The sequence below is a fragment of the Oncorhynchus kisutch genome, linkage group LG22 (genome assembly GCF_002021735.2).
Source record: "Oncorhynchus kisutch isolate 150728-3 linkage group LG22, Okis_V2, whole genome shotgun sequence".
Classification (NCBI taxonomy): domain Eukaryota; kingdom Metazoa; phylum Chordata; class Actinopteri; order Salmoniformes; family Salmonidae; genus Oncorhynchus; species Oncorhynchus kisutch.
The window spans coordinates 5,130,035-5,155,374 of NC_034195.2; the positions used below are offsets into that span (position 1 = coordinate 5,130,035).

At 43.6% G+C, this 25,340-nt stretch overlaps 1 protein-coding gene across 19 annotated transcripts in view; it reads right to left on the minus strand.

The window, feature by feature from the left end:
- The window catches only part of LOC109867806 (pleckstrin homology domain-containing family A member 7), a 178,055-nt gene that overhangs the window by 130,200 nt on the left and 22,515 nt on the right, over positions 1-25,340 (minus strand). Inside the window, exon 1 of one of the 19 annotated variants that reach the window (XR_004204837.1) lies at positions 22,418-22,715. The exons of 16 other annotated variants lie outside the window; for them this stretch is intronic. Coding sequence is in view for 2 of the 3 variants with exons in the window: in XM_020457107.2 (XP_020312696.1) it covers positions 22,418-22,554 (137 nt within the window). In the remaining variant the exon portion in view is untranslated. Of the gene's footprint in view, positions 1-1,726; positions 2,192-22,417; positions 22,716-25,340 lie in introns of those variants that run through there. 2 more of the 19 variants (XM_020457107.2, XM_020457108.2) reach the window with 2 other exon arrangements.

Sequence of the window (25,340 nt, forward strand, 5' to 3'; positions counted from 1 at the left end):
TGTTTATTTTGACCAATAGAAGCAGCCCGCAGATGCATTTGAGAATGTACTGTATATGACATTTGTGGTCCGACAAGTAAGGAAGCTTTGGATTTGGTAGTCTTTACCTGTTCTCGAGTGGTAATTTTTTTTTTTGTATTGGTCACCTTGTCACAATGTACACAGTAGCCACACTTGTAATTGACATTGGGCAGGCTTGGGAGCCAAGTGTCACGCTTCTTGGGTAGCTGCATGCTGTGCGTAACGGAATCGGTTAGACTGTGCATAAGGCAACAACAACAAAAATGTGAGGGGGCAATGTTGTGAACTCAACTAGATTTGGATCATTTTTGAGGATGTCCCAGTACAATGGATTGGACACGTATACCTGCTTTGCAGGAACCTGGTGAGCATATTAGCTTCGCGCTCGAACTCTATGTCTGTACTACAGTTCGGGTCAAAGTTTTAGGAATTGACTCTACTTTCAGGGTGGTTACTGTCTGTGCGTAAAAGTGTGTTCCTACTATGCGGCTTGCGGGAAAATAGTTTTCTTTCTTTTTGTGGATTGTAAGATCCAAGACGTACATTTGTTGTAGCGCGGAGGCCCACCTCAACTGCTATTAGCGAGTTGTATTGCTATTACATAATACATAACCATAAGCGTGGTGATATTCAATTCTTAGAGGTCTATAGAGAACAGAGATTCCTCATCTGCCAGATAACAATGTGTGTGTGTGTGTGTGTGTGTGTCCGTCTTTCACCCCTCTGGTGATGAGAATTGATGGTGTTCATTTGAGAGAGGGGCACATCCGCAACAGTGTGATAAATGTAAGGATGTCGTCATGGCTGGAGGGGGAATAGAGAGCCACAGTGACGATATCTCAGCCTTTCAAACTTCTTTTCGGGAAATAGAACGTTTCTCTAACACGAGGAGGTCATTTTCATTCCCTCAAAAAGATTCCAATCTCCGAGCTTTCCATCAAACCTGGGAATGGGTTTGCGCAATGATTCCCGATTTCTGTGCAGTGAAACTGTGCTAGGATGTGGAGTCAACAGTGATGCTATGAGAAGGCATGACGTGTAATTTAGAGAGCTAGCAAATAGCAAGCATCGAACACTACAAGATTCATTAACAAATCATAGCATATCCATGGGAATTCCGATGTCAACGTGGGTGACAAATATGAACCACTGTAAGGGTAACATATATAAGCACAATGGCTCAGCCAACTATTTTTAGGACATCCCAAAGAGTCAACGTGTAATTTGAGTCCTTCCTAAACAAGTCCCTCCAGCCGTTCAATAGCACACACCCACGGCATTGTGACAATGACCGAACCCAAATCAGCCTGTTCACCTGGCCCTACTCCACCACAAAAATGCAGAACCTCCTCAACGTCAGTTAGCCAGGAACAACATCACCCAATCTAAACCAGCCTGTTCTGCTAGCCTCATTGTTCGTTCCAATCCAGTGTTTAATCGCCCCCAAAAAAACAGCCTATTCAGAGACATTGTTGTCCTCTAAAAACCAAGTAGGACTCCACAACAAAAGCTAAACCACTTTGTTAAAACAACATCACATTGAGATTACCTAGCAACCATGTCTGATCCAAATATCCCTGCAGCAAACGTTCTGTAAAAAAATGCACCGGCACTAACACTCTAAAGGAACACCTCTGCTGTATTTCGAGGCTGTAAAAAGCGGGCAGAAATAGAGCAGGATTGGTGTATTAGAAGTAGCACACACCTGCAGGAGGGTGCGTGGTAGAAGGGATGTCCGGGGTGAGGGAAGTGATTGCAGTATCCCGACTGGCTCCACATGATGCTTCTGGTAATCCACTCAGTTACTGCGGCTACCGGCTGTTGCTTCGGTTTCTGTAGCAGCTGCAGACCTGCCCTCTTAAGACTTATTGGGGTGGAATTACTCTTCTGCTATTGCTCTATTTAACTTATCCATAGGGAGGGATCGAGAGAAAGAGAGAGAGAGAGAGCTTTAAGTGAAGGAGAGACCGAGAGAGCAGATAGAGCGAGAGGAACGCACTGGTGTGGTTAACACACCTGTGCCGTCATCCAGACACCCCGAAAAACCCTAGCCTCTTCCCAGACCACACAACAATTCTCAGCAGGGTAGGAAAGGGGTGTGGCTGACCCCACCTGACATCACTGGGGAGACGATGTCTACGTCTACCCTCTATAACCAAAACATTCAGTCAAGTCAAGAGTCTCGGATGCCCTCCCCCCCCCACCCCCCTAGCGTCTAACAGGTATCCCCCAAACAATCTGACATGTAAACTACGTGCGAGGTCGTCAGCGTGTATCGGCAAAGTCTTCAATCTCTTTAACCGGTATGTCAACGCGAGCAATATCCCCCCCACGGTCTCTGACACTAAATCACCAGTGTCTCTACAGTGGATCCTCACGGTCTCTGGTACTAGCTGGATCACTTCAATGCGTATCTCCTCAGTCTGTGGCGGATAGCGATAGTCCAGTCTCTCTCTATCCCGTATCGCCAGTGTCCCTTACGTATCGGTCCAGACAGTTTTGGCTGCATCTCTCTGCCACCGTCTCTAATACATCTCTGAGGCAGTCATTACGAATTAGAAACTAGTCTCTCTCCCCTCAGCACCGGCTTTCCACCCGGCTCCCGAGCCTCATGACACGACAGCACTGAGCAACTGAGCACATTGACTGGGAGAGAGGAGGAGAGAGAGAGAGAGAGAGAGAGAGAGAGAGAGAGAGGCTGCTCTCCTTTTCCCACCCCATGCTCATTGGCAGGATATGCACTGCTAAGAGAGAAAGAGTGCGAGAGAATGAGAGAATGAGAAAAACAATGAGTGAGTGCAAAACAAGGAGAGAGAGGGACCAATCGAGACAGACCAATACTACTCTACCTGGTCTTGGCAGCAGTGTTGGTAGGGTGCCAGTACACAAATCCACTTCAATAAGGGAGTTGACTTCCACAGCCAAAATATGGGAAAACTGACCGTTTCTGTTGCTGTTTAGGTCAATGTCCAGACCTGGAAAATCCCGATCTGTTTAAAGGACTATAGATTGAGGACATAGATTTGATAGAAAGTGGATATATTTTCTGGTTGACGATAGTCATTTTTGTCCAAGAGCCTATGCCTAACTATTGAAACATAATCATTTTGCAAGTCCAGATGTTTTTAGCCCTATTGTATAGTAAAAGTCTAGTACTTTAGATTTGTAATGAACAGTGGATCTTTCAGTGTCCACGCTCTATTGAATATGCCGGGGGCAAAATGACAGAGCAGGGGACTGGTCAGAAGGATGGAACATCACAGAATGTTCAGGTGGAAATGTGTCATGCAGAACACAAACTATTGTCTGTCAGACAGAATGAATGGACCTGATAATTCTATTTCGAGCCTCAGTGTTCAGAGCACTCCACACGCCCCTGAATATATCCACTCAATCCATTTAGTGGATGTGAATACAATGACTCAACTTCCTCTTGCTCATGTCCGCTCTCACTCTTGGTACTGGGATGGATTGCGTCCCAGATGGCACCCTATTCCCTACGTACTGTAGTACACGGATTTGACCAGAGGCCCATAGGGCACTATAGAAGGAATTCATTGGCTGCCATTTGGGATGGAATTCAGCAGTGCCAAAAGCAAGAGAGGACACGAGCAACAGGAAGTTAGGTCACTGCATTCATATCCACTAAATGGATTTCCCCATGATCAAATCGAACAGGGTCATTCTGGTTAACATCCACTTCGGGCAGTAGGACATCAAACTGAACATGAATCCATGCAAATGTTTTACTACAGGGCGACTAATGAATACATCCCAGGGGACAATATGGTTAGCTTAACAGCCCTACTACATACAGTGCAGGCAACTGTCAAAATAAAGGAAACACCAACAGTGTCTTAATAGGGTATTGGGTCACCACGGGCCAGGACAGCTTCAATGCACCTTGGCATAGTTTCTACCAGTGTCTGGAACTCTATTGGAGGGATGAGACACCATTATTCCACAAGAAATTCCATCATTTTGTGTTTTATTGATGGTAGTGGAAAATGATGTCTCAGGCGCTGCTCCAGAATCTCCCGGCAGTGTTCAATTGGGTTGAGATCTGGTGACTGAGACGGCCATTGGAACATGGTTCACTGTACATCCTTTTCATGCTCACCAAACCATTTAGTGACCACTCGTGCCCTGTGGATGGGGCATTGTCATCCTATGGGGGCATAGCCATGGTAGGAAAAATAATGGCCTGCCCAGCATTTTTTCCTTAAGCGTGACGGGATGTTAATTGCCTAATTAACTCAGGAACCACACCGGGGTGGAATCACCTGCTTTCAATATACTTTGTATCCCTCATTTACGCAAGTGTTCCCATAATTTTAGCAGTTACCTGTACATCGTTCCTTGAATGATCCAACAGTCTTGTTTGTCTAAGTGTTACTCAGAGAGCATATTGAATCAGCGGCCTCAGGCAATTCAAACACCCACCTGTTATGCATCATACATGACAGAGTAAGTCTGACACAATACGGCAGACAAACAGATTGATAGATACAGGTTAGTTGTGTAGGGCAGAGAGCAGCACTCTCCGAAGGAGACTGGTGTAATAGTGTGGATACGTCATGCCCCTGTGCCGTCAAGACTGGGGTGAGAATGGGAGGGAGGGAGGCGAGGTGGGTTCTGTCTCCTGCTGTTTGCTTTTATGAAACTCAATTCCAGACCAATTTCATCAGGGAGAGGAAACTCTGCCTACCCACTCCCTCTTTACCTCCCTCCATCTCTTTTTTGTCTCTCTCCCCCCTTGTCTAGAAGCAGGTGGACAGTCTTACCTGTGCTCTTGCTCTGCCCACGCACATTAATAGAAGGGGGGGGGGGGGGGGGGAATGACATACTGGCACATGCAGTTTCTCTCTCACTATTACGAACCGGCTCATAGCCCACAACAAAGAGGGAAGCAGCGATAAAGACATTTTAAAATATATATTTATTAAATAAAGTAACAATGGTGTGTAGTGAAAGTGAGTGGATGTGTGCATAGATGGTGATAATGAGTGGTGTTGAGAGGTGCCAAAATAAATGAACACAAAGCCCCAAAATGCCACAACAAAAAACAACAGTGTGTCTTGTGTGGAGAGAGTCTCCTCGATGTATGAGGGAAAGGTGTATTTATCCCCGGGACACAACTGTGTCCGATTTCGCTGACGACCCTCCCAGCTCCACCCACCTATATCCTATTATGGAAAACAAGAGCTGAGAGAAAGTATACGTCACACACACGCACACAGAAACAGAAAATGTCCACCATTGGAAGCTCCTCAGAGGAGGAAGGTTAAACTTTTTAGATGAAACTCTACCAAATACAGAACCAGTCAAAAGTGTGGACACAACTACTCATTCAAGTGTTTTTCTTTATTTTCTAAATTGTAAAATAATAGTAAAAACATCAACACTATGAAATAACACATATGGAATCACATAGTAATCAAAAAAAGTGTTAAACAAATCAAGATATATTTTATATTTGAGATTCTTCAAAGCAGCCAGCCTTTGCCTTGATGAACGCTTTGTACACTCTTGGCATTCTCTCAACCAGCTTCATGAGGGAGTCACCTGGAATGCATTTCAATTAACAGGTGTGCCATGTTAAAAGTTAATTTGTGGAATTTCTTTCCTTCTTAATGTGTTTGAGCCAATCAGTTGTGTTGTGACAGGGTAGGGGTGGTAAACAGAAGATAGCCCTATTTGGTAAAAGACCAAGTCCATATTATGTTAAGAACAACTCACATAAGCAAAGAGAAATGACAATCCATCAGTACTTTAAGACAAAAGGTCAGTCAATACGGAACATTTCTTCAAGTGTAGTCGCAAAAATCATCAAGCGCTATGATGAAACTGGCTCTCATGAGGACCGCCACAGGAAATGAAGACCCAGAGTTACCTCTGCTGCAGTTCATTAGTTACCAGCCTCAGAAATTGCAGCCCCAAAACATGCGTCACAGAGTTCAAGTAACAGACACATCTCAACATCAACTGTGTGAATCAGGCCTTCATTATTGAATTTCTGCAGAGAAACCACTACTGAAGGACACCAATAAGAAGAGACTTGCTTGGGCCAAGAAACACAAGCAATGGACATTAGACTGGTGGAAATCTGTCTTTTGGTCTGATGAGTCCAAATTTGAGATTTTGGGTTCCAACCGCCATGTCTTTGTGAGACGCAGAGTAGGTGAACGGATGATCTCCGCATGGGTGGTGGTGTGGGGATGCTTTGCTGGTGACACTGTCAGGGATTTATTTAGAATGAAAGGCACACTTAACCAGCATGGTTACCCCAGCATTCAGCAGCAATACACCATCCCATCTGGTTTGGGTTAAGTGGGAATATAATTTGTTTTTTAACAGGACAATGATCCAACACAAACCTCCAGGTTGTGTAAGGGCTATTTGACCAAGAAGGAGAATGATGGAGAGCTGATTCAGATGACCTGGCCTCCACAATCACCTGACCTCAACCCAATTTAGATGGTTTGGGATGAGTTGGACTGCAGAGTAAAGGAAAAGTAGCAAACAAGTGCGCAGCATGTGGGAACTCCTTCAAGACTGTTGGAAAATCCTTCCAGGTGAAGCTGGTTGAGAGAATGCCAGGAGTGTGCAAAGCGGTCATCAAGGCAAACGGTGGCTACTTTGAAGAATCTAAAATATCTAGATTTGTTTAACACTTTTTGGGTTACTCAATGATTCCAAATGTGTTATTTCATAGTCTGTGTCTTCACTATTATTATAAGAAAATCAGTCAGTATCTGGTGTGACCACCATTTGCCTCATGCAGCTCGACACATCCCCTTCACAGAGTTGACCAGGTGGTTGATTGTAGCCTGTCGAATGTGGTCCCACTCCTTTTCAAATGGCTGCGAAGTTACTGGATATTGGCGGGAACTGAAACACGCTGTTGTACACGTCGATCCAAAGCATCCCTAAGAAGCTCAGCGGGTGGTGACGTGTGGTGAGTATGCAGGCCATGGAAGAACGGGGACATTTTCAGCTTCCAGGAATTGTGTACAGATCCTTGTGACATAGGGCTGTGTATTTTCATGCCGAAACATGATGGCGGTGGAAGAATGGGAGTAAAATGGGCCTCAGGATCTTGTCACGGTTATCTATGTGTATACAAATTGCCATCTATAAAATGCAATTGTGTTCGCTGTCTGTAGCTTATGCCTGCCCATACCATAACCCCACCACCACAGGGTGCTCTCTTCAATGTTGACACCAGCAAACCACTCATCCACAAGAAGCCATACACACCGTCTGCCATCTGCCCGATACAGTTGAAACTGGGATTCATCCCCAAAGAGCACACTTCTCCAGTGTGGCAGTGGCCATTGGAGTTGAGCATTTGACCATTTCATGTTCATCCCTCACCACGTCAGATGCGTTAGTTCGTTAGGTCATCAGATGCTCAAGAAAATAAAAAAACGTATCTGGAAAAACAACGTCAACGCTGGAAGTTTTTCCTCGTTGCATTTACAATGTATCCAATTTCGGTTTGTGTGATTGTTGGTTTAGCTTTCTGTAACTTTGTAGCAAGGACGGTCTGCATGTGTAGGAGCATTTAGCGTCATGATTTCAAGGTGTTCCGATATCTTTTCCAACTGTCCCGTTATCTAGTTTTAATGTCCAATCTAGAATGCCCTTCTAGCCAATCAGAAACGTGTATTCAACAAGTTTAGCAGAGATTATGTTAAAGTTATTCTTCAATCATAAAAAGGACCTGGAAACTGGCAGCCATTACTTTTTTAAAGTTCTTTATTCAGAACTCGGGGCCCATATACGTTTGCTTCCAACAGTCTGACCCATTACTTTGTCTGTGGGAATCCAATTTTGGGACTAAAATAGAATCCAGGATAACCCAGGCTCCCTAAAGTAGTGGAGAAGACAATGTAACACAATTTCCCTGTGTCAGTTTAGAATGTTTATATGACAATACAATATGAGCACAGTATGATTTTGAAGAGACCGGGTACATCCCAAATGGCACCCTTTTACCTATATAGTGCACTACTTTTGACCAGAGCCTATGGGCCCTGGTCAAAAGTATTGTTCTATATAGCGGACAGGGTGCCATTTGGGATGCAGTCACATTTTAACGGAATTAGAAAACTATTATATAAGAGACGAGCAATCCATTTGGATTAGATTAATTTCTGTCCTTCAGTACGGGAAACTCTCCCTGACGAAAGGCATTCATTTAGTTCAAATGATAACCATCAGACTATTGTACTGAGAGGGGATTCAAATAGTGGTGATATGCAAATCTATCCCTTGTCTTGGTTTCCATGGTTGAGTCCCAAATTACACCCTATTCCCTTCATAGTGCACAATTTTTGATCATTGCCAATTGGGCTCTGGTAAATAGTAGTGCACATGGAATAGGGTGTCATTTGGGATGCGTCTAATGAAAGCCTGGAAGGCTAGAGAGAGCATTTATCTTCTCTTAGACGTATTACGAAGATGGTATCCAGGAAGCAGATACGCTTTACTTTCTTATCCAACGTTGCTCCTCAGATGATTGCTTAAATTCAGAATCTTAAGGAATTTTTTACCTCCTTGCAATTGCCTGACACAGTGGATTTAACTCTACACCTGGTCCTGGATAGAATTGCTAGTAATCCAGTCCTAAAATACATATAGTTAGCATAGCTAACTCTTTAGCTCAGTAGCAATAACAGGTTAGCCAAGGACCGCATTCTAACTTGACATATCTTGCTAACAAGGTTAGCTAGGTAGCATCAGCCAGTCTTGTATAAGATGGCGGCGACAGAGAGGGTTGTCTCGCTTCTAGTCCTTAGGAAACTATTGTTTTTTATGTATTATTTCTTATATTGTTAGCCCAGAAAATCTTAAGTGTTATTACATACAGCCGGGAAGAAAAATTGGATATCAGAGCGACGTCAACTTAACAACATTGCGACCAGGAATACGACTTTCTCGAAGCCGATCCATTGTTCACATCACCACCTAGGGTATTTGATCTGATCCCAGAGACTGACCCAAAACAACGTCACCGCAGAAGAAGTAGACGGCGTGGCCTCCTGGTCAGACTTCGGAGGCGTGTACACCACCCACCGTTTCCGAGTATATTACTCGCCAATGTCCAGTCTCTAGATAACAAGGTAGACGAAATAAGGGCAAGGGTTGCTTTCCAGAGAGACATCAGTTATTATAACATAGTTGGTTTCACGGAAACATGGCTCTCTCGGGATATGTTGTCGGAGTCGGTACGGCCACAGGGATTCTTTAAGCGTCGCGCCGACAGAAATAAACATATCTCTGGGATAAGAAGGGCCGGGGGTGTATGCTTCATAATTAACGACTCATTGTGTTATCGTAACAACATACAGGAACTCAAGTCCTTTTGTTCACCTGAACTAGAATTCCTCACAATCAAATGCCGACCATATTTTCTCCCAAGAGACTTCTCGGCTGGTATTGTCACAGCCATGTAGATCCCCCCCCTCAAGCCGATACCACGACGGCCCTCAAGGAACTTCACTGGACTCTATGCAAACTGGAAACCATACATTCTGAGGATGCATTTATTGTAGCTGGGGATTTTAACAAAGCACATTTGAGAAGAAGCCTACCTAAATTCTATCAGCATATTGACTGTAGCACTTGTGCGGGCAATACACTGGATCACTGCTACTCTAACGTCCGCGATGCATACAAGGCAGAAACTCAAACAGGATGTACCCATGACGAGAAATATTCAACGCTGGTCTGACCAATCGGAATCCACGCTTCAAGATTGTTTTGATCACGCGGACTGGGAAATGTTCCAGGTGAGTGAGTTTATAAGGAAGTGCATTGGAGAGGTTGTACCCACTGTGACTACTAAAACCTACCAGAAACCGTGGATAGATGGAGGCATTCGTGCAAAACTGAAAGCGCAAACCACCGCATTTAACCATGGAAAGATGACTGGGAATATGACCGAATACAAACAGTGTAGTTATTCCCTCAGCGAGGCAATCAAACAAGCGAAATGTCGGTATAGGGACAACGTGGAATCACAATTCAATGGCTCAGACACGAGACATATGTGGCTGGGTCTACAGGTAATCACGGATTACAAAGGGAAAACCAGCCACTTTACTACAAGCATTTCGCTACACTCGCAATAACATCTGCTAACCATGTGTATGTGACCAATACATTTGATAACTGCTTTTTTAACAATTGTTTATAGTAGCCCCGCGTGACTTCTGAATGAATTGAACACTGTTGCTTTGGTGTGTGGCCGATTTGAGGACTTTGCTGTTGAGAACTGATTAGGTGCAGCGGACTGATTGACTGTGTTTTATCTCCACTTCATCATTCGATGACTGAACCAGAGCCAATAGGCCCATCAGTTCTCCACTACAGACAAGGGAAGGAAACTATTGGAAACTATTGGTCCATGGCCCAACAGAGGGTCATTTCAAACTCTCCCATAGCAAGTGCACTGAGAATCCCCACATTGTAATGTCACCATTGCATTGATACATTCTGAGTATGTATGAGGGCAGCTTATGGACGTAGCTTTGGGTTTGGTCTCAGTGATTCCACAGAAGTGTTTTTTTGCGTAATCTATGTTGTGGTGTAGGGTGAAGTTGCCTCTAGTCTAGACGCTAATCTGTGGTTTGTTTGACATTTGCCCCACCGTGGTTTAGGTTTGGATTGGTGGTTTAAGTATCTGGATCAGTATACTTTTTTTTAGGGGGGGGGGGGGGGGGTTGTATATATGTACACACACACCTGTTTAAAGAAACAGAGATTGGGAAGGAGGGAGGGATGAAGTCAGAGTGAGAGCGGGGAAGGGAGAGCACGAGAGTAAGATTGCAACAGAGAGAGAGAGCGGGGCTGTCACAAATGGCCCCCCATTCCCTATAAAGCCCTATGGACCTGGTCAAAAGTAGTACACTGTATAGGGAATAGAGTGGCAATTGGAACGCAGCCAGGGTCTGCTGGGGGGGGGGGATTCCTGAAATACCTTGCTGGATGTAACCTTGACAGCAGACAGGGGGAGGGGAGAAGGCGAGGGAAGAAAGGCTGCTGTAGGACACCGATAAGCTCAGAGGCCTCATCACACTGGCCCATCACACCCACTGACAATATGAATCAGTCCAGCCCAGTGTGTGTGTGTGTGTGTGTGTGTGGGGCAAAGGCCCACCTGAACTGTTAGTAGTTACTTATATTGCTATTATATAATACATAACCATAAGGGTGGTGATATGAAATTCTTAAAGGTCTATATAGAGATTGTGATCTGGCAGAAGAGGTGTGTTTATTGGGGTGGATGAATGTGTGTGTGTGTGTGGGTGCTATTTAAGATTACATATACATATATATACAATTTTTTTTAGGAGCATGGCCTTAATTCTATTACTGTCAAATTCTGACCTTTATTCCCTTTGTTTTGTATTTATTTAGTATGGTCAGGGCATGAGTTGGGTGGGCAGTCTATGTTTGTTTTTCTAGGTTTAGGGTATTTCTATGTTTCGGCCTAGTATGGTTCTCAATCAGAGGCAAGTGTCATTAGTTGTCTCTGATTGAGAATCATACTTAGGTAGCCTGGGTGTCACTGTGTGTTGGTGGGTGATTGTTCCTGTATCTGTGTTTGCACCAGATAGGACTGTTTAGGTTTTCGCACATTTATTGTTTTGTTAGTTATTTCATGTCTAGTTCCTTTATTAAAGAACATGAATAACCACCACGCTGCATTTTGGTCCGCTTCTCCTTCACCACAGGAAAACCCTTACAATTACAGCATATTGGATGACTGTCAATCATATTCCATTCACCCAGCTCAATGTAACATCGATAGGTTTAGGCAACTACATGATACTCGAATTTGCTCTAAACCCATCGTGAGGTTGCTAACAACCTAGCCTGCAAAGGAAAGTTTATAACTTAAGTGCAAAAGTCGAGAGAAACTGGAGTAAATCAAGATGACAGACAGTGACACATTCAATACTGCCTTGCACATTCTTGCATATAACTGTTCTGTGGGGTAATCATTAGTCCAAATACTTTCACTAAAACCAGAGTTTCTATATGATAATTCATGTCCCTCCTGTTTCATTCTGTTTAAAATGGTCAAGGGTGTGCAAAGCGGTCATATATTTTAATTTGTTTAACACTTTTTTGGTGACTACATGATTCCATATGTGTTATTTCATAGTTTTAATGTCTTCACTATTATTCTACAATGTAGACAATAGCAAAAATAAAGAAAAACATAGTCTAATCTTTTGATTGGTAGTGGATATCTATATTCTCAGCCATGTGAAATCCATAGATTAGGACCTAATGAATTCATTTCATTTGACAGATTTCCTTATATGAACTGTAACTCAGTCAAATATTTTTCATTGTTGCGTTTATATTTTTGTTCAGTGTAGTTCGACCAATTGTCGTCAGCAACTGATATTTTCGAATACGGTTGTCATATTGGCAGGTTTGCTAGCAACAAATTATTTAGCTAGCTTCGTGAATTTAACATTTTATTTAACTAGGCAAGTCAGTTAAGAACAAATTCTCATTTACAATGACGGCCTGCACCGGCTTGACCCGGACGACGCTGGGCCAATTGTGCACCGCCCTATGGGACTCCCAATCACGGCCGGTTGTGATACAGCCTGAATTCGAACCAGGGTGTCTGTAGTGACACCTCTAGCACTGAGATGCCTCCTTAGACCGCTGAGCCCCTTGGGAGCCCATAAATGAAATCCTCCTCGTAACAAACAGTGTCGAGTGTCCTGACGAGAAGGAAAAATGTTCTAGCTTTGCCAGACAATATCGGCCATCATTCATTTGGATACATCCAAATAAATATCAATAGAAAACAGCTTAAACAAACGCAAATGGAGCTACTGTGCTGCTATTTTGGCTGCAGAGGTTGACTGTGTTAGCCATTGCTAGTTGGCTAATTAGCAAGCAAGGGATAAGAACGTTGCCAGCGAGCATGGTAATGGAACATATAGAACAAACAACTTGGTTGCGTCTCTAGAAACAAAAAGATGAAAGTATGAATTTGCTTAGAAAAATGAAAAAAATAATTATTACCATTGTTTTCTTTGGGTTTCTGTGAGTAAAAGCAGGATAAACAGCGCCGTTCTGTACATTACCTTGGAAATATTTACTCCGCAAAGGGACTCGGCTCCAAAGTAAATGTACAGAACGTCTGCGTTTATCCCTTATATAATGGCTACCAGAAAAAGTCACCAACAACTGATGGTGACACAAGGAAATTCAGCTCAGGGTCATTTCATGTGAAAGTGGAACAAAAAATGTGCATTAAATTCACCATCTACATTTGACACAAATGCCAAATATATGCCAAATGCCAAATCCTTGACATGTGCTACAAGAATGACTAAATTGGCTAAATTCTCTTGAACACTGAAACAAAATGTTTGACTGCTGGATCATACAAAAGCAGGTTTCTGAATACGCTTAGTTAAAGTCCCAAAAAGATGAATGTTATGATCGAAGGATCAACTGTAATAATATAATTCATTTCCTCATCCAGTCAAGACAGGAGGTTAAACCTAGTGATGGGCAAATGAGGTCTCTGAACCTAACAATAGATGAGACAATAGATGAGACAATTTGACAAATTAGAGATCTTTGTTGAACAGAACAAAGAGCACCTACGCGGTTATGAGATGAGTGAGAAAGCGAGAGAGGTGTCAGACTGTATGCAGTGCTACAATCAACCTGTTGAGTTGCTGTTGTAATGTGGCTTACAATCCCAAATGAAAGAGCATTAACTCTGCAACAATAGCATGAGAATTGAGAGATTTGGACTCAACTTTCACTTATTATTTCTGTGGCTCCATATAGAAAATGGCAAATCTTCTACATCCTGATCTTCTTGTCAGAGCCTCCCTGGGGCCATACTTTACATTTTTTCTCCAGTTTCTCCATCTCAAAAAGAGTATCAGCCAATTAAAATAGTAGATTAACTTGCACATGATAGAACGTTACATTACAGCCCAAACACTCCTCAACGTCTAATCAAATGGCTAACCAGACTATTAGAAATGTCCTTGTTTTTGAAAGAAAAGCTATTTTTTGTCCATTAAAATATCAAAATTGGGCCTCCCGGGTGGTGCAGTGGTCTAAGGCCACCAGAGACTCTGGGTTCGAGCCCAGGCTCTGTCGCAGCTGGCCGCCACCGGGAGGTCCATGGGGCGGCGCACAATTGGCCTAGGCTGGGTGCAGTGCACGCTGACCAGGTCACTAGGTGTACGGTGTTTCCTCTGACACACACATTGGTGCGGCTGGCTTCCGGGTTGGATGCACGCTGTGTTAAGAAGCAGTGCGGCTTGGTTGGGTTGTGTTTCGGAGGACGCATGGCTCTAGACCTTCGCCTCTCCTGAGTCCGTACGGGAGTTGTAGCGATGAGACAGTAACTAACAATTGGATACCACGAAATTGGGAAGAAAAAGGGGGTAAAAAAATGAATATTTTTTATATATATATATTTTTTTTAAATAACATCAAATTGATCAGAAATACAGTGTAGACATTGTTAATGTTGTAAATAACTATTGTAGCTGGAAACGGCAGATTTTGTATGGAATATCTACATAGGCGTACAGAGGCCCATTATCAGCAACCATTACTCCTGTGTTCCAATGGCACGTTGTGCTAGCTAATACAAGTAGATCATTTTAAAAAGACTAATTGATCATTAGAAAACCCTTTTGCAATTATGTTAGCACAGCTGAAAACTGTTGTTCTGATTAAAGAAGCAATAAAACGCGGGCCTTCTTTAGACTAGTTGAGTACCTATAGTATCAGCATTTGTGGGTTCGATTACAGGCTCAAAATGGCCAAAATCAAGGTTTATCTAATAATCTTTTTGCACCAAATTTTAATCATAGTTTTAAATGCATCCTAGTTAAATTCTTCCTCTAATCTAAGTTTAGTATTCACTTTAAACCTAGATTTATTTTAAACCTGTTGCTCAAGGATTTTATTTTTTATACAAATATTAACTTAGATTGGCGATTAATTCTAAACTGCCACTTGAGGTGGTTTAACTGATAAAATGGCAGCATATCTACTGTGGAGAGACCAAAACGACAGAGTTCCTCAGAGAATAATTAGAGAGAAGTTGGATCCTATTGAGTTTTATGATAATGAAGTCATTATTAGTAGGCTATTTACGTGCCCATTTTGTACGACAATTGAAATGGGGCTTATGATTTGCCCTGCCTTGATACAGCATGTTGCATAACATCATCATTCGTAACGGGCCTGATATGATGCAACTTCACGACAATGTTACCGTTAATGTTAGTTTTAACGTGCATTATAGGCATTGATATTTACGCTTGCTAAATATTGGTGGATAGAGTTGTCCGTCGTCGTCATAGGGGTTATGGAGAGGGGCAAACTCCTGGGGAATCATCTCGCATATCTTCTGGGTGATAGGATCAATTCCCTTGGATGGAGGCCCCCCTCCGGTCTGAAATAGCCCCCGCGTCTTCACTGCTGCATCCTTTTTTGGCTTTAAATCCATTACGCTTTCATCCCATTTGGGTTCCTCTTCTCCGTCACATAAAAAAGGGCCCAGGTTGCTTCCTTCTTTTCGTGTTGCCTGTCTTTTGATCCTCCGGTAACAGTTACGTTACTAATTTCCTCCATCAGCTCCGACAATAGTGCCATGATCAGGTGGCTAGCGGACAATAATAAAATGGCTAAATAACGACAATAATATTTTATGCTATCTAGCTTGGTTTATAAACTAGCTAGCTACAGTAGCTAACGTCATCTAACAAATACATTTTCTGTCTAGTACTGGCAAATAACGGATTTTATTTCAAAATCAACCAACCCATGAGAACCTTTCACGATGGAGTTGCAGTAGTTCTAACATTACATTGTTATTATTTTACCAAGGAACAGCAACTTTGTGGCCTCATTTGTCAAGTAGGCTAGCTACTTCGTTTCAACTCACAAAATACCTCTTATATTGGTCTAACGTGTCACTAATCATAGTTTAAAAATGTTAAATCAATTTACTGATCCAGAGTTAAAATTAAGTGGTGCAACACATCTCTCTCTAATTATAAACCTAGATTAGCTCTAATCCTAGATTAATTTAAACCATGTTGGTGCAACCCAGCCTTAATATTTTTTCTTTCTTTACAGTTATGATAGTAGGCAGTATAGGCAGTATTTCAGTAAAAGTCAGATATTTTAAAAGAAGTTTATCGCGAGTCCAGACTCTAACCCACATTGGTGAGCATCCACACTAGATGAAAGTTTATCGTTCTACAGTACACCTGACAATCAACTGAGCAACGCATCCTACTGAACGCTGTAGGCCTATTAATAAGGTGGTAACGGAAGACAATTCAGTGCTTTCAGGGTGTGTTTATTGTCAGTGACATCTGCAAATAATACATGTACATAATTTAAAAAAAATAACTTGTATGTCAAATGTAGCAATTCAACAGTAAACAGTTACCCTGCACATCTCTTACAGCCTCATTGCTCAAGTGGTTTGCAAGTAATTTCCGTTATTCTAATGGTTGTCAATTCCTTTGGGTTATCTTTTTCGCTGTGCTCATCTCCGTCTGTGCGGTGCAACTATTTGCAATGCATCAGTGCAACAACGTCATCATATCCGGCCAAAGTGATCACACCAACGCACTTTCCCCTTTCAACTTTCTGACTAAATTTAGCTTATTTTAGTTTTGGGTTAAAAAAAATATTTTTAAAAGACAAAAACCACCAGGTAAAAAAGGTGTAATTTAGACCATCTTTAAAAGACCCCTGACAACTAGTATCAACACTTACATTTAGTTTTGAAGAAATGATTTGTCTTCTATAAGTTTAAACAAATTCCGTTACCAAAAACCCACTAAAGTTCACAGAAGTAACGAGTAACGATAGACCTACTAGTTAGTGTTTCTACTGATAGCAAGGCTGTTTATTAATTATTAAGTGATTAAAACCAGTAACTCTGTTACCAAATCTTTAACTGAATTGCTACAATGGGAACTCATATAGTCAAACTGACACCGGCCATCTACGGATGTGGACATTTGGTCAATCCGCCCTGGCCGGACCAAATCTGAACCAATCCTAGACGTCTATGTTTCACGAGTTCGGACAGCGCAATACAGTGAAGAAAAGTAGAGTACAGTAGAATTCAATACAGTAGAGCACACTAGAGTACAGTATAATGTACTGTATTGTGCTCTACTAAACATATCTACTCTACTGTACTATAGTGTTCTCTACTGAGCCGTAATGTGCAAACTTGTGAAACAGACTTCTGTGATTGGTTCAGATTTGGTCTGGTCCAGACCAACCAAATGTGGTCTTGTTTTGGGGGCGGAGCTCATTACAATAATAGCCACTATGTAGAATATTACCCAAATATGCTAAATAAAGATATGTCATATTTCTAGATTTGTGTACCTATTCAGGATACATCACCATGAAGAGAATATCCAGAACCATGCATTTCTATATAGTACAGATCAGGGACCCATGATGTAATTCCGTTACCTTTAATTGCTTTAATTGTCTCCTCGTACACTCAAAAGGACCAGCTTGGTATAGGAACAGTCACATGCAATCGCCTCTAAAGGACATCTAAAAGGATCCATTCATAAATAACCCGAAGTCGCAACAACGCCATGCGAGGTCTGCTAACAATACACAGACAATGTTCTGTTACTATTCTTTCTGGCATTGCCTCTATAGACTTGTATGATATTAACTGCAAAAGTAGACAAACCATACTGTGAAAGAAATGCAGTAGCCTGTATTCAGTTTTAGTTAACAAGATTAAAATATCCCCTTAACTGGGCCTCAGGACTAAAAGAGCAACAACAATGTAGAAAATGCCCAAAATACACTGGGTTTAGTTTCACCTCACATCGGCTGCTCTCGCTGCCTAACAGAGCGAGGTTAACCATTACAATACACCCCGGGGAGGACAAAAGTAGTCCCTTCGCTAATTGACTGCTTTTACCTCTCCCTCTAAACCGATTCAGCCAAACACACAGGGCTTAGCTGTTACGGCACAGTCCGACTGTGTGCCTGACTGCTAGACAGACTGGCCGACACAGGCTGGCAGGCTGGTTGATACACGGAGTGACGAGCGAGTGGTGGCGTTGCGCCAAGCCATCTTTTCTTTGCAGTCACTGACAACGGATGGCTGAGTTGATGATTCCTCTCCACAAGACCACATTACACTTGTCACACATGCCGACCCAAACCAAACCGTGTTGCCAGATGCTTGTGGCCTTGATGTTTATTTGACTTTGTATTCAACCTTTATTTTATCAGGGAGTCATACGGCTTTAATGACGTGGCAGCTGCGTTCATATAGATGCCGCCATATTGTAAGGACCGATAGGAACACCGAGTGAATAATCTGCTTTCTACTATTTAAACTAGACAAACTCCACATTACATATGGCAATCCAGACACGAATGGAAAAACAAGTCTTCCACGGTTAGACTTCACGGACATCATCTTCACAGTAAAAGCGTGAGCTAAGGGACCACTAACTCAATCTCGCCGCTGAATAATTCACATTCTTTCCAAATATATCAAATCACTCTCGCCCATAGCCCATCGAGATCTAAAGTGACAGAGAGGTACCTCAAGAGGACCTGCCACGGGAGAAAAACATGGCGAGAACAAAGTGTCCCTACATCAAATAATCATTTTTTTAAAAGCTTGTTCTTAGGGAAGTGGGTGTTTGGTCTTTAAGAGATTCAACCCAACGCTGTAGTACATAGAATCGTGTTTTTCATCGAGAAGGTCTAGATTCACTAAGACTTAATGTTTTTCACACATTTTCCTGTAAAAGCAGGAAAGTCAACAGCAACTCCTGGTGGTGGGTCTGTGTGCAACCGAGCCCAACAGACAACGAGCTGTTTCTCACACAGAAACCATTGAGGTAACGTTGAATTTGGGTTCCTTAGACGTTACATCAGGGTCAAGGACATACAGTAGGTATGTGACGTGGCACACTGGGACATAGCCAGTCTACCGGCTATATCTATCGGCTATATCTTGGTGTTTCTCAACCCTCCCGCTCAGGGGACCAGCTCCGGCACCTGTGGTGTTGCTGGCCGGTCCTTCAAAATGGTTTTCCAACACCTATTTAGTCAGTTCTCAAGGGTTCGTTTTAAATGTAACAGTTCCTGAAAAAGTGTTAGTTTTACTACAAGCAGTCCTCCAAGGAGGAGGAACCACAGCTTCCCAGTCTCTGGTAGAAATATAGTGGGTATGTCCTCGACAGTGTGACACCAAATGTAATTTTCTTCGTCACATACACAGTTCACAGCGGGTATAAAAGCAACGTCAAAATGCCGGGGCATCGCTACAGTGTAGGCGGAGTTCCACAGAGACAGCAGTGATCCCACGTCAGTGAGCCTGAGAAACAGTCAAGACACCTCAGGAGGGCATAAACGTTGTGGAACCTCGCAGCTTGACATGTCACGCCATGAATAGAGCTGAAGTCATTCCTTATTCTACATGTCAGAAAAAGAGAGGTTTGTTATACATATTACACTTCTAGAAATTGGAACAGTCCACAATGCTGTGCCCTGCTGAACAGGCCTCTGGTTCTTACACTTTTAAGTGCCTATCAAGAGTCCAAAACGTGGAGGCACAGCAGCGTTCTGGAATATTGAGCTGTCGGCTTTCATACGTTCCAAATTCTTAGCGTGGCTCAAGCAATTTTCTGGGCCAACTGTCAAGACATTCAAATGAACAGAGGATGCGTACGCGATGCCGGTGTTGCTTTGGAATTTTGGGGAGTTGCGCGGCCGGGCTGTGCCCCACGGATGGTGGTCTCAGAGCCGCGTAGCTATGGCACAACGGGATGCCGGACTATCGCGTCTCTGCGTCTGTGGATGCCGGATTACACTTAAAACACTGCCACTACCAGCACGTCCTGCGTCATAAGAAAGTAACACGCACACAGTTACAGTGGTAGACACACAACCTCAGGGACCCCATCTAAAGACTGACGACACATAGTGGGACCCTGGTCCTCTGCCCCCCGTCGCTAAACAAGATTAAGAACTCACAACGCCCAGGAGAGTAATCGACCTCAGATACCTTGGATAATCCATATCGCTATTGCCTTCCTTACAGTCGGAACAATTTCCATTTCATTTCCATCTCTCATATCTGAATGAAAATGCATAAAAGGCTCATTTCCTCCTCCTGATATCGTGGTGTTGATAAAAATATTTTTAAAAGTAAGGCTTTGCATTTCATTTCAACCCACTGTTTGATGGTGAATAAATCGCACAGTACGTGGAAGCCAAGTTAATAATCAAATGAGTGCCATGGGACGTCAGCCTTAAGAGGCCAGCAGGAATCCGCAGGGACGTTTTCTTATCACTGGCTTGGCAGTGTTGTCTTTGCATATTTATTGAATCCAGTGATCTGCTGCTATGTTCAGTAGCAGCAATTGTTTGATTGTACAAATCTAAGTTAGACATTTGAGACAGTTTGATGGTTTAAAGCACGCGCCAAAATCCTTCCACAGAGGGCCGAGTATCTGACGGTTTTCGCACCTCCCTTATACTTGATTGATGAATTAAGGTCACTAATTAGTAAAAAAATAAATAATAATAATAAAAGTCTAGGTCTAAAATGAAAGAAAAACAAAAACCTGCAGACACTAGGCCCTTCGTGGAATGAGTTTGACAACCCTGGTTCGAAGGAATCTGGCCCTTGGTCATCAATGATTTGCATGTTAAAAGTTGTTCTGAACAGAAACTGGAGACATAGCTGAAGATCGGTCTTATAGCGATGCCCAACCAACACTGCTGTATAATTTACCAGAGTCATTGCCATATCTGTGCCACACTAAAAAGAGAACTGTTCAAATTAGCAATGTGAGCCACATTTTCAAACTGGATTCAACTGAATCCACTTCGAAACGGCCATCAGACAGATAATCAAATCACAGCTTGGATAACGAGGTCTGTTCTATCAGACTGCTACGATGAGAGGGTATCCACCTGGTCTGTTCTATCAGACTGCTACGATGAGAGGGTATCCACCTGGTCTGTTCTATCAGACTGCTACGATGAGAGGGTATCCACCTGGTCTGTTCTATCAGACTGCTACGATGAGAGGGTATCCACCTGGTCTGTTCTATGAGACTGCTACGATGAGAGGGTATCCACCTGGTCTGTTCTATCAGACTGCTACGATGAGAGGGTATCCACCTGGTCTGTTCTATCAGACTGCTACGATGAGAGGGTATCCACCTGGTCTGTTCTATCAGATTGCTACGATGAGAGGGTATCCACCTGGTCTGTTCTATCAGACTGCTACGATGAGAGGGTATCCACCTGGTCTGTTCTATCAGACTGCTACGATGAGAGGGTATCCACCTGGTCTGTTCTATCAGACTGCTACGATGAGAGGGTATCCACCTGGTCTGTTCTATCAGACTGCTACGATGAGAGGGTATCCACCTGGTCTGTTCTATCAGACTGCTACGATGAGAGGGTATCCACCTGGTCTGTTCTATCAGACTGCTACGATGAGAGGGTATCCACCTGGTTTGTGGGCTGGCTTGGGCGAGTGGGAGTTGGAAAAGTGCTGAGCGTGCTAGTAAAGCTGTCAAATGCCTCTTGCCACCCCGAATTAACACAATGTTTGCTCTCTGCGGATGCCGTTAGGGTGCGTGTGGGTGCGTGTGTGTGGGTGTGTGTGTGTGGGTGCGTGTGTGTGGGTGCGTGTGTGTGGGTGCGTGTGTGTGTGTGGGTGCGTGTGTGTGGGTGCGTGCGTGTGTGGGTGCGTGCGTGTGTGTGGGTGCGTGTGTGTGGGTGCGTGCGTGTGTGTGGGTGCGTGTGTGTGGGTGCGTGTGTGTGTGTGTGTGTGGGTGCGTATGCACGGGTACGTGTGTGGTTGCATGTGCGCGACTGACTGTATGTATGAATGCATGCATGTGTTTGTGCGCGCGGTTGACTGTGTTCATGTGCAGTTAAAACAGAGTGAGGTAGATGTCAGTGTCTGTGGAGTGTGATGTATGACGCAGGATACCGCTACACCTCAAAAACAAACCAGGCGTGATGTAACAAGCTGTAATGGAGCAGTTCATTCGCCTCGCTGCTGCTGCCTCCCCGGTCAATATCAATTCATTTCTACTGTATCTAACACTACCACTGGGTTGTGTTTAATGTTTAAAAAATTAAAGAAAACAATTGAGTGTTTCTTATTGGACCAGTCCAGATAGTACCTCCCTGTTTCAGTCGGTTTTCTTCCGTTTGGTGCCTAAGGAACAAAACCCTGCTATTAAGGTTCGGCAAAACTGAATTAGAAAAACATATATAGACATACAAACTACTGAATTAGGTGCCAACATAAGGTTAAGTATTCTATGGTTACCTGGTGTTGCATATCAGATCCCATCGATCTACGCTAGCGATAGCCTTGGTTCGTCTCGGCCGGGTGACATGACGCTTGACGGGAACCAGTTCGGGACCCGAGTCTCTAGCCGGGTCACAGCTAAAGCAGGTCCCCATCCCTCAACTCTGCCTTAGGAGGACAAACTCGTCTAATCTTTCCCCATGTAGCCTTCCCTCTGTTTTCGTCTCCCACACTCTATTTCCCCCTCTAAGTCCCATGAAATGTTCGTCCTCCCTCTCATCCCCTCCCTCTGTTTTGCGTTCTCATCCTCTGTCTTCTGTCTCTTCCCCAGTCTTTGTCCTCTCACATGACACCCTCTCTCTCTCTCCCTCTTTCCAGTCAGACTCAAAATGCTAATGATTTTGTGCCCAAGCACTATTTGTCACTTGTCATTCGGGTGACAGAATGCCTACTGTCTCCCATGGTGCAGCATGGACACTGGACAGACGTTTAGGCCACAACACTGCATCCATCTGCCATCTCTCCATCACTTCCTCAATCCCTCCATTGTGTGTGTCCTCCTCCGCTATCTGTGTTCTGTATGGTCAGACGCCCACACTGCTCAGACGAGCCCCTCGTGTTTGTCTATGGAATACATCTCGCTGAGCAGAAGTCACATGCCCTATGGGCCCAGGTCAAAAGTAGTGCGCTAAATAGGGAATAGGGTGCCACTTGAGATGTAGCCATGTAGTGATGAACTGGAACCCCCCCCCCCATAGAAATATAATTACTAGAATGGGAATCACTATTCAATGGCCTGTGGCCCATATGACAATCTCACACTGTATGACGGAGACCCACGCTGGTCAAAACTACATTACGACTCAGAGCAGCCATAAAAGTGGGCGGGTGTTATTTTCTTTTCGAGGCAGGTCTTCATTTGATATACCCTTCAAGGCGCGTTTGTTTGCATACACCTTGAATTGAAATGTGGTGGCTCTATGGGCTCGACCGGATCCGCACCCAAGTCCAAAATAATCACATTCAACTTTCCTAACGTTGTGTAGGTGGTAAAGAAACATGGTTTGGGGTCAGAGCAATGTCCGAGGCATAGACAAGAGATTTGCATGACTTCATTCCAACATATGAATGCAAAAATTCCAGTAACTTTCTCACAATTCCCAGGTATTCCAGAAATTCTGGTTGGATTTTCTGCCTTTTCCCTCCTGATTCCAATCCGGGATTTCTGGAAAACCTGGGAGTTTTGGAACCCTAATTCAATGATGCTCAAGATTATTTGAAAAGGGGTTATCAACATTGTTGGTGTACAATAATGCAATTGACCTCAATGCTCATTGCAAGGCATTTGAAACACTTGGAAATGTGTCCTGTGGTAGTGAGTTTACAACTGCATCCCAAATGGCCCCGTATTCCCTATGGGCCCTGGTCAAATATAGTGCACTATATTGGAATAGGGTGCCATTTTGGGACTCACTCTAAGACCACTCTGCTTTGTGAGGTTTTGCAAAAGACCAATGGTGAAAGAGAGGAAAGACAACCAGAGTGGAAGCAGAGATGCAGATAGCTTGATGCCTGGAAATATAGCATGTTAGAGTGCAGGAGAGCAAAGCCAAAGTGCATGCACATGTTGATTTGGTTTTCTACCAGTGAGTGAGGAGGGAGGCAGCGAGAGAGAGAGACGAAGAGGATGGTGTGTGTGTGTGTGTGGGGGGGGGGGGAAATCAGACAGGAAGCAGTTACAAAAGGCCCATTGGACTAATACTGTAACCTATGAAAACAATTTGATTTTTCCTATAAACAAATGTTCTTGATCAAAGCACTAAACTCAAAGCAATGTTGATATGCATAGCCCTGGTGTAACGTGTTGTTGGTGACTGAACCAGAGTTGATATGCATAGCCCTGGTGTAACGTGTTGTTGGTGACTGAACCAGTGTTGATATGCATAGCCCTGGTGTAACGTGTTGTTGGTGACTGAACCAGTGTTGATATGCATAGCCCTGGTGTAACGTGTTGTTGGTGACTGAACCAGTGTTGATATGCATAGCCCTGGTGTAACGTGTTGTTGGTGACTGAACCAGTGTTGATATGCATAGCCCTGGTGTAACGTGTTGTTGGTGACTGAACCAGTGTTGATATGCATAGCCCTGGTGTAACGTGTTGTTGGTGACTGAACCAGAGTTGATATGCATAGCCCTGGTGTAACGTGTTGTTGGTGACTGAACCAGTGTTGATATGCATAGCCCTGGTGTAACGTGTTGTTGGTGACTGAACCAGTGTTGATATGCATAGCCCTGGTGTAACGTGTTGTTGGTGACTGAACCAGTGTTGATATGCATAGCCCTGGTGTAACGTGTTGTTGGTGACTGAACCAGTGTTGATATGCATAGCCCTGGTGTAACGTGTTGTTGGTGACTGAACCAGAGTTGATATGCATAGCCCTGGTGTAACGTGTTGTTGGTGACTGAACCAGAGTTGATATGCATAGCCCTGGTGTAACGTGTTGTTGGTGACTGAACCAGTGTTGATATGCATAGCCCTGGTGTAACGTGTTGTTGGTGACTGAACCAGTGTTGATATGCATAGCCCTGGTGTAACGTGTTGTTGGTGACTGAACCAGTGTTGATATGCATAGCCCTGGTGTAACGTGTTGTTGGTGACTGAACCAGTGTTGATATGCATAGCCCTGGTGTAACGTGTTGTTGGTGACTGAACCAGTGTTGATATGCATAGCCCTGGTGTAACGTGTTGTTGGTGACTGAACCAGTGTTGATATGCATAGCCCTGGTGTAACGTGTTGTTGGTGACTGAACCAGTGTTGATATGCATAGCCCTGGTGTAACGTGTTGTTGGTGACTGAACCAGTGTTGATATGCATAGCCCTGGTGTAACGTGTTGTTGGTGACTGAACCAGTGTTGATATGCATAGCCCTGGTGTAACGG